The 9,434-nt window shown below is 35.6% G+C and overlaps 1 protein-coding gene across 1 annotated transcript; it reads left to right on the top strand.

Moving 5' to 3' along the window:
• Positions 1–784: 784 nt before the first annotated feature.
• Positions 785–8,952, top strand: SUCNR1 (succinate receptor 1). The gene is made up of 2 exons (XM_046001391.1): positions 785–855; positions 5,075–8,952. The coding sequence occupies exons 1-2, from the start codon at positions 853–855 to the stop codon at positions 6,017–6,019; spliced, it is 948 nt and encodes a 315-aa protein (XP_045857347.1). The 5' UTR covers positions 785–852; the 3' UTR covers positions 6,020–8,952.
• The last annotated feature ends 482 nt before the right edge of the window (positions 8,953–9,434 follow it).

Below are 9,434 nucleotides of genomic sequence, written 5' to 3'. Positions count from 1 at the left end.
TCAGATGAAATGACTACTGTCTGCCCAACAAGGGACTTTCTCAGCATAAACCTGATGCTTCAAATCAAACTGACCTGAGTGTTTACTTGAATATAAATCTAGTATAATCCTCAGAAAAAGGCAGGTGTGCTTCCTGTCTGAAATCGTGGTGACGGGCTTTCAGGCACTCTGTCAAACATTGATTGGGATGTAATGAATTGCCATGTACTGAGGTTATCTTGTTCAGACACAACCTCTCTCCCTAATCCCTCTCCATCTGATGTGTCTTTTTGATGTGTTTCTTGATTTTAACCACAGAAAACAAAACAGGAAATACCTGAAGCTCTAGTGTCCCTTTTGCTGGAACTCCGACAGAGCATATATCCAGATTTGCTTTCCAAATTTCAGTTTTAAAGCTCCCTCAAAATTGTTGATAACAGCTGCTTAGTTATATGCCCAGTGTAGAATTCACTAAAAATTGTCAACTTGAAAAATAAAGCAAAAGCAGAAAAAAGCAGAAGCAATTGTATATCCAATATAAACTACACTAACTTTAAATACGCAAATCAACATGAAAATAACAAATGCTACTCTGTTGCTTTGACAGTGAATGAAAGGATTTCAACAGTAGTCTTTACAAACTCTATTTGGGAAATGTGTAATTTGTTTGTGTGTTGACCTCACAGGAAGTTCCCGTTGAACTGTACTTGGAAGTTTCACTGAATAAATTATTCTTGGACTTTTGAATTATTAATCTTGTCTGCATGATATGCAAATTAGACGTCATTATGTCAGTGGCACAGCACTGGGTTGGAAGCCGTATCAAGTTGCTAGCAAAGAATTTCTGTCAAGGGATCAGGGCCTTTCAACGGAATGGTAAGTTATAATGGAACTCATGTCACCTAGGTATACAAAGTAATGTCGGGCTTCCCGTTAGGGGTTTCTTTTAAAAGTGGCCTGTGAGCAGTTAAGGTTTTAAGTAATGGGCAAATGAACTGTTGAACTGTCATTCATAACATGTAGAACAATGAAAGAAACTAAAAGGAAGTCATAATTTTTCTTCTACATTTATTTTTTACTAAATGTAATATCTTTTTAAATTGCCAAATACTAAATTTATTTTACTTAAAGAGGTTTATCACATTTCCTAAATGTGGCAATATATTGGTAACATATTTCAACAAAAAGAGTAATCAGGTTTACTTAAATATAGCTACTTACAGAAAAAATTTAAAGTTCTTAAATCATACAAAACAATCTATATATAATATTTCATGTTTAGAAAAAAATACATGAGAGAGAATCTCAAGGTATTCTAAAAGTTAAGTTTAGTATTTATCTTTATAAGAATTACAATTATGTTTGTAAAAATTACAGTTGTTCAAGAGTATAATTCACTAAGGAAAATTGGGAAATTACAAAAACTATTGCTAGTGTACCTTCCAGAACTTTTTATAATTGGTGAATTTTTTAAAAAATTCATAAACATATAGTTTGATAACTATCACTTTTTAATACCTTGACTTATGATGTAAATTTTGGTTTATCAAAATCAAATGATTGTACCTTTTCAGTATGAACATATATTTCTTCATTCAAATAGTTTATTATTGAAAATAGCAATTAGCTAAAAAAATACTCATATTGTCATGAAAATTTGCTTTAAAGAATCAGTCAAGGGTTACAATGCACAAATGATCTTTGTTTAATTGTGATAATTATAAGAAAAAATAATTTAAAAGCTAATGAGCTACCAAAATATATTTTTAAACTTAAGCTTCAAAACTACATTTTTAAAAGGCTGACTAGACCTACAGTGAAAGAAACATTCTAAATTAAAAATGCATCCTACTGATCTGCTTATGTGAGTAAATTGAATATTGCTTATAATTTAATAATTCTAACAGGTTTAGATATATGTTTGGATATATAATTAAAGATTTCATTTTAATTACTGATAACTAAAAAAATTGAAATTAAAAAATTAAAATTAAAATTAAGTTAAAAAATTAAAAATAATTAAAATAAAAAATAATTCATCCAATATAGCTATAACCTATTTATCATGATCTCTGTTTCCTAAAAATTAAAAATACAACCACTAAAAAGTAGAAGAGAGAGTATTAATTTTTCATGAAGAATTTCTCTTCAATTGAAGAATTCCCTTAAAGGATGAGCTTACTTCATCAATTTGTAGAGTTGTAATGGCCACACTAAAAACACCCTCAACTACAAACATCATCTAATTTGAACTCCAATACCCAGAAAATTATGGGACGTTGAAATTGGCCAACAAATATAAGACAGCCTGACATTTACAACCACAGTTTATTAACATTAAGGATTTAAGAAAATTATTTTAAGAATAAAATAAACATGTCAAAAAGCGGATTGCAAAATATCATAAAGAGCATAATCTCATTTTTGTAAAAAAGGAATTCAAATAAATGGTAAATTATAAGATTGTATCCAAATATTAGAAGTAGTTGGTTTACAGACAATTTTCATTTCTTCTTTTTGCCTACCTGTATCTTCTTAGTGAGTGTTACAGAATAACATGCATTTTTAAAAGTTTTTAAAAAAAAAAAAAAAGGATAAAGCAACCTGAGAAGCAGGACAAAGGTGACTAGTCATTCTTCTCCCTTATTCCAGTTCTGGTATTCTCTGCTTCTACTACTTCCCTGAATTTCCATTCCCAGTGGGTAGCTCGAAGCAGAAGACTTCTGCACGGCTTCAGCATGGCCCTTGACTTGCCCAAGTGGGAGTTACTGGGAACTTGGCAGATGGAGTTACGCATGTCTTCATGGCTCTCTTTTCCTGCCGTGGCAGTCAAAACTTCCAACTCCATAGAAGCTACTGACATCAGTCAGAGCATTTAAGAACTGCATCACCAGAAAAATAAGAGAGAGGACTAGAAAAAGAGGAAATTCAAAACGAAACAAGTGAGTTTTAAGGAAACTTTCCATTGTCTTAATGTTCCACTGAGTGTGCGCACCTGCATTTTGAGCAGTCCCCAAATACTGAAGTTGTCCAGATCTGAGCTCTGGGCAATTTAAGGCTTGGGGAAATAGTCTACAAAGAGAGGAAGGAGGACTGTAAGGAGATTGCCATATCATAGAAGGCAAGGAGGAGAGTGCTTCCAGAAGTCTTGGAATTGAAAGCAGTGGGGAAGAAAGTTAAAAATAGTTGTGAAATATTACCACTAATCTATAAAACAAAACCTATTTAACAAAACCATTAATTTTTTTGTTATATTTCTAGAAATCTCAATAATATCAAATACATGGTGATTTGGGGAAACAAATAGAAAATCCAGTAAACTGAAAGGAAAAAGGGCATATTAAAAATTATGTGTTGTTCCATTCCTAGTGAAAAAACTCAATACCGGGGCACCTGGGTGGTTCAGTGGGTTAACACTTTGCCTTCGAAAAACTGATCCTGAAAATATATATGAAGTTTTCTCTTTGACAAATGTATGTCTAAACAAAGCTACCTAATTACTACAATTGCCTATTTTGAATATTAGTCATGTTATGAGCAATGTCAGATTTATAGTGAAATAGAGCAATGGTCTTATCTGACCTTAGAGGAAATATTTATAAAAAATGTTTTCCAAACAGTCAAATGTTTATCTCCATCTCCATGCAGGAAGCATTTATAGACCATCCCTTATCTGGCAGTCACTATGCCAGATGTAGAAGATAAACATGAGTAAGATAAAGTTGCCAGAAACTCAAAGAAACATAGTTTATGATGAGAACACAAAATGGGAGAACTGAACTTAGACTGGTGGGTCAGAGAATCTGTCTTGGGAAAACCACACTCAAATTGAAGTCTGAAAGGACTGCGGATATAAGGGCAGTGTACGTGATAGGGCAAGGGTCAGAGGGGAAAAGGTCAGTGAGAAGGGATTCGGTGAACTGAGCATTGGGAAAGTACCCTGTGCATTCAAAGAATAGGAAGAAGGAGAGTAAGGAGGAGAGTCATGCTAGGTGAGGCTGAAGTGGCCTATGGGAACCAAATCATGCATGACTTAAATCCTCATTAAGGATTAGGACTTTATTACCTAGACAGTGGAAGCTCATTGGAGTGTTTTGGCTGAGGAGAGTTAATATGATCCTAATTTTGGTTGTAGTTTTCAAGATTGTCTGGCTCTCAGGTTGAAGGTAGATTGAAAGGGAGCCAGAGAAGATGTGAGGAGACCATAAAAGATCCAATACAGCCTAAGAGATCATGGTGGCCTGGACTAGAATGGTGATGGAGGTGATAGACTTGAGAAATAGCCAAACACTACAGGCAACAAGACTTGATAGCTTACTTGTTACTGGAGATAAGCCACAGCAGACTTCAAGGATGTTGCTTAGGTATACTGTGAGCTTTCAGCATATTGTGGTGACTCTTATCATTACTAAGATTTTAAGCCTCATATTTTAAATTTTAAAAAATCATGTTTTAAAACTATAATTATATCCAAATTTAGTAAAATAGCCATAATTCTTTGACAATATGGAAACAAAATAAAATCAATTAAAATAGCAAGACTGGAGTTATAAGAATCCCTGTGTCCTCTCCTAGGTTCTGGTTCGATTAAATCTAACTCAGCAGATGGCTGAACAGCTGTGGTCGAACAGCTGGGAACAGAAATAAGAATTAGATGCTCCACTTATCTCATTATACCATTTCTCAGCCTCTTTACTATTTGTCAAGTCCTCTCTCTGTGTTTCCACCTCCAGGCCTTTGCACGTGCTTTCCTTTATGTCTGGGACATTTTTTACCACTAGGTGACATGCATTTATTTGTTTCCTCGCTCTAGCCAAGAGAGTACAAATTGTTTGAGATTAGGAACTTTGATTCAATGCTCTTGGCCCCAGTGCCTAGTATATAGTTCAAAGGTATTCTGATTAATATTTGTTAAAATAATTATATTGGTGATATATCTGTATATGAATATGTATCTATATGCACTCCTTCCTAATATAATCAAGCTTTCATAGTTCAAGTTGTGGTTTTTTTTTAATTATTATTATGTTCTGTGTGGTTTTATCTCTAGTCGTAGTCTAGTGTTCTAACCTTCTCTTTTCTCTTTCCTCTTTAGGCGTGGAACACAACTTGCCCAAATTGGCTGGTGGCAGAGGCTATCCTGGAAAAGTATTACCTTTCCATTTTTTATGGGATCGAGTTTGTTGTGGGAGTCCTTGGGAACTGCATTGTTGTTTTTGGCTACCTCTTCTGTCTGAAGAACTGGAAATGCAGTAACATTTATCTCTTCAACCTCTCTATCTCGGACTTGGCTTTTTTGTGCACGCTTCCCATGCTGATTAGAAGTTATTCCAGTGGAAAGTGGGAATATGGGGGCCTGTTGTGTATAAGCAACCGATATGTGCTTCATGCCAATCTGTACACCAGCATTCTTTTTCTCACTTTTATCAGCATTGATCGATACCTGCTCATGAAGTATCCTTTCCGGGAACACTTTCTACAAAAGAAGGAGTTCGCTGTTTTAATCTCTTTGGCTATTTGGGTTTTAGTAACCTTAGAGCTACTGCCCATACTTCCTCTTATAAATCCTAATATAGCTGCCAATGACACCTACTGTATTGATTATGCAAGTTCTGGGGACCCCCAAAACAGCCTCATCTATAGCCTGTGCCTAACCTTCTTGGGATTCCTCATTCCTCTTTTGGTGATGTGCTTCTTTTATTTCAAAATTGCTCTTTTCCTAAAGCAGAGGAGCAGGCAGCTTGCCACTGCTTTGCCCCTTGAAAAGCCTCTCACCTTAGTCATCATGGCAGTTGTGATCTTCTCTGTGCTTTTTACTCCCTACCACATCCTGCGGAACGTGAGGATTGCTTCACGCCTGGAAAAGTGGAAGGAGTACCGCTGCGCTCGGGTGGCCATCAACTCCTTCTACATTGTGACTCGGCCTTTGGCCTTTCTGAACAGTACCATCAACCCTGTCTTCTATTTCCTTATGGGAGATCACTTCAGGGAGATGCTGATGAGTAAACTGAGGCACCAATTCAAATCCCTTATCCATTAGAAGGTGAGGTCCTGGACTGATGTTTCCATGCAGGGAAAAGTGAGATGCTTGTGTAACAGATTATTTTATATGTGCAGCTGCAAGCCAATTCCAGTTTGATTTGACTCACAGATGTAAATTGGACAGAGACAGACCTGACACTGTTTTAAAGACATACTGCATCTGGAGTATATGAGAAGAGAAAAATTGGAAGTATTTATTGGTTTCTTCACCCAAGAACTGAAAGGAGCTGGACTGGCATTGTCTAATGTTTGAGCACAGAAGTCCAAAATCTTAGGTGTTACAAGACTTTCTCAATCAGTGTAAAAGAAATAACAGATAGATAAAGCTTCAAATAGTCTGTATTTAATCACTGGTCAGATTGTAAAAAAAAATGTATTGGCAACATTCTCTATGTTATTCTTATTTATTTGGTCTTACAATTTAATGTGAAAACTGAGTAACAGATTAGGCATACACCCTTAAAGACTGTTGTTAGGAATTGTGCTCTTGAACAAAATTTAAAGTAAACCATAGCAATAAGCAAGAAAGCAAGGTGTTGAGTTCAATGATGCCTATATGACATTTATTTATATTGCCCATGAGTAGGGGTCAAGTTGTAACTATAAGTCCTATTTTGTTGTATGGTTTTTAGTGCAATGAATTATATTAAATGGAACCTAAGGAGACAGAGAGAGAGAGACAGGTTTCAGCTTGTCTCTCAGGGAATTTAGGTAGATGATTGCTAGAAGAGAGACCACGGGAGAGTTAGAAAAATCTGAATTATAGAACACAAAGTGCCTATCAGAAAACTCAAGGTAAGACAAAACAAACAAACAAACAAAAAACAAAGGTGAATGCTTTTGGACAACTTTATCTCCAAAGATAGTGACTTTTGTCTGGTGTGAGCCTTGTTTTCACAGAACATTACATAAGGCCATTGAAGGAAGTATTCTAAACAAAATGCACTTTATGAAATTGTAGAATATATGGAATATTTATGTGCTTATCAATATAGATTAACCAGACACCACTTCATGCCACAAAATAAATTTAAAAGGAAAATAAATAAATGGATGCTACCTTAGCTTTTTAAAGTCAAATAAATACCACATAATAATTCGCTTTAAGCAACAAAATGTGTCAAAAGCCATATATCTATGCTCTTTTTCTTATAGTCATTAGCTATAACACGAAGGATACAGTAAGCATTATGAGTACAAAGAAAGAAAACTCTATTGTCCTTCCTGTTCTGAGATACTTTTGTGCTGTTATATTCTGACATTACAAAAACCCAAAATACCCCCAGTTAGTGCTTCCATACCTGAAGCTACTGAGATATTAGAAAAACATATTATTCGGGGTGCCTGGGTGGCTCAGTGGGTTAAAGCCTCAGCCTTTGACTCCGGTCATGATCCCAGGGTCCTGGGATAGAGCCCCGCATCGGGCTTTCTGCTCAGCGGGGAGCCTTGCTTCCTACCTTTTCTCTCTCTGCCTGCCTCCCTGCCTACTTGTGATCTCTGTCAAATAAATAAATAAAATCTGTAAAAAAAAAAAAGAAAAAGAAAAGAAAAGAAAAACATATTACTCACAAAGGGTTTCTTTTCTTACTTATAATTAGGTTTCAAGATATTTTTCATGCCTTGCCTTTATTGTCAATATTTTAAAAATTTCAATATGCTTTCCTAACTGTGAAACAGAATCTCCTAAATTTCTTCATCAGAAAAAGCCACAAAAGGACCTTAGGTAAGAAGTATTTGCTTTTTTCTGCAAAATTAGAAACATATAATTTAATCATAATTTGGATTTTATGCATGGATTTTAATTTCTAAAGATGGAGTACAATTTGCCCCACCCCTACCCAAAGGAGTAGTGGACTCTTTTAAGTAATACAGTGGAATATTTTATGAAACCATAAACTGTCTGATGTATCTTGTAACCAAACTGTTAAGTAATTTCATAGCATGTTTCTAATCCTTTTCTTGCTCAAATCTATCATCCTGTAACTTAATCCTCAATAGACTAAAGAGACTTACAATAAAATTGCAAGCAAGACCCATTCCATTTATTTTTTGTACTAGGTGATTGTGAAGATCATAAACAATAAATAATGGAAATCCCTCTTGGATTTGTAGTTTTCAAAGGAAATGATGTTGGGGTTTTGTATCTTGTCTTTTTCATTGGTTCCTCATTGTTTTTAGAATCACATGTAACCATCTGGCCCAGCCAGGGTTTTGCAGACTGGGCCCACCTATATTATCATATGTTTATCTCCCACTGCCATTGTCACAAACTAAGCCCTTCCACCAAAGGCATTCTTTGCAGACCTTCCCTCACTGTGTACAGCTGGATGCTCACTCCTGTCCCATCATGCCCCATATAAAAATTCTAAGCATCTTTTAAGGTCCATGTCATTTGTCACTCCTTCTTAAAGCCTTCCTTGAATCTTCTCCACTAATTGGAATAAATCTATCTGCCTCTGGGATTTCAGACTGCTTTTAAGTACGTTTTAATGAAATGCATGATTTGGGGCCTTATTATACAGTTGTTTAGGTTCAAGTCAACTCTAAGGTCTGTAAATCGAAGAACCACATCTAATTTTTTATTGCCCTTCTAGCACCCAGCAAGGTACATTTTAAATGGTTGTTGATTATGAATGAATGTCCTACAAACTAAATTTGAATTCAATGCTCCTTTTTGGTGTGCATAACTGAGTTACTTTCTGTCATCACTGCTTTTATAAGGACTGCTATTTTATACAAAGAATGGAGTGTGTAAACACAAACGTGTCCAGACGCCATTGCCTTATTCCTTATATTTTCTTCTATACCTTTGAACGTACTTTTAATTGATGCTGAAAGTCTGTGTCTGCTAGATCCAAACTTGGGTCTTATCAAAATTGATCTTCATTGATTGCCTTTTATCATACTAATAAATTTGGATTGTATTCTGGACACTTGAGTAATACAGAGTCTCTGAATTCTCTTATGTTCCATTGAAGACTACAAATATTTTGTTTCATGGCTGAACCCAAATTCCAGACTCTGCAGTTCCACTATTTTAGCCTTAACTGAGCTGCTTGAATCTATTCAGCATATCCACAGTTCAGAGGTTACCTAGAGACTTGAGTCAAGCTGGAATGCAAGATGTGCAGTTCCCTTTCCCTAACTCTCTCTTCTCCAGGATCCTTCCCCTTCAGTTTCCAGTGGCTCAGTTCACCCTGAACTTGTCCTTTGCTTTCTCCTGTCAGATAGGCTGCCGGTTTCTTTTTGAATTTTAACAACACTGCGCACCCAGAATATTAGTTAAAAATGTAACTAGGAATGTAACTAAGTGCCTTTTACTTCTGCCAAGTATTGATTCCCTTCCTGTGCCTTCTTTTGTTCACTCTCTAGTGCCCTTATGTAGTTGGTTGCTTATGTGTTCCTGGAGTTCA

The sequence above is a fragment of the Meles meles genome, chromosome 4 (assembly GCF_922984935.1).
Source record: "Meles meles chromosome 4, mMelMel3.1 paternal haplotype, whole genome shotgun sequence".
In the NCBI taxonomy this organism is placed as follows: domain Eukaryota; kingdom Metazoa; phylum Chordata; class Mammalia; order Carnivora; family Mustelidae; genus Meles; species Meles meles.
This window is presented reverse-complemented; position numbering and strand designations above follow the sequence as displayed.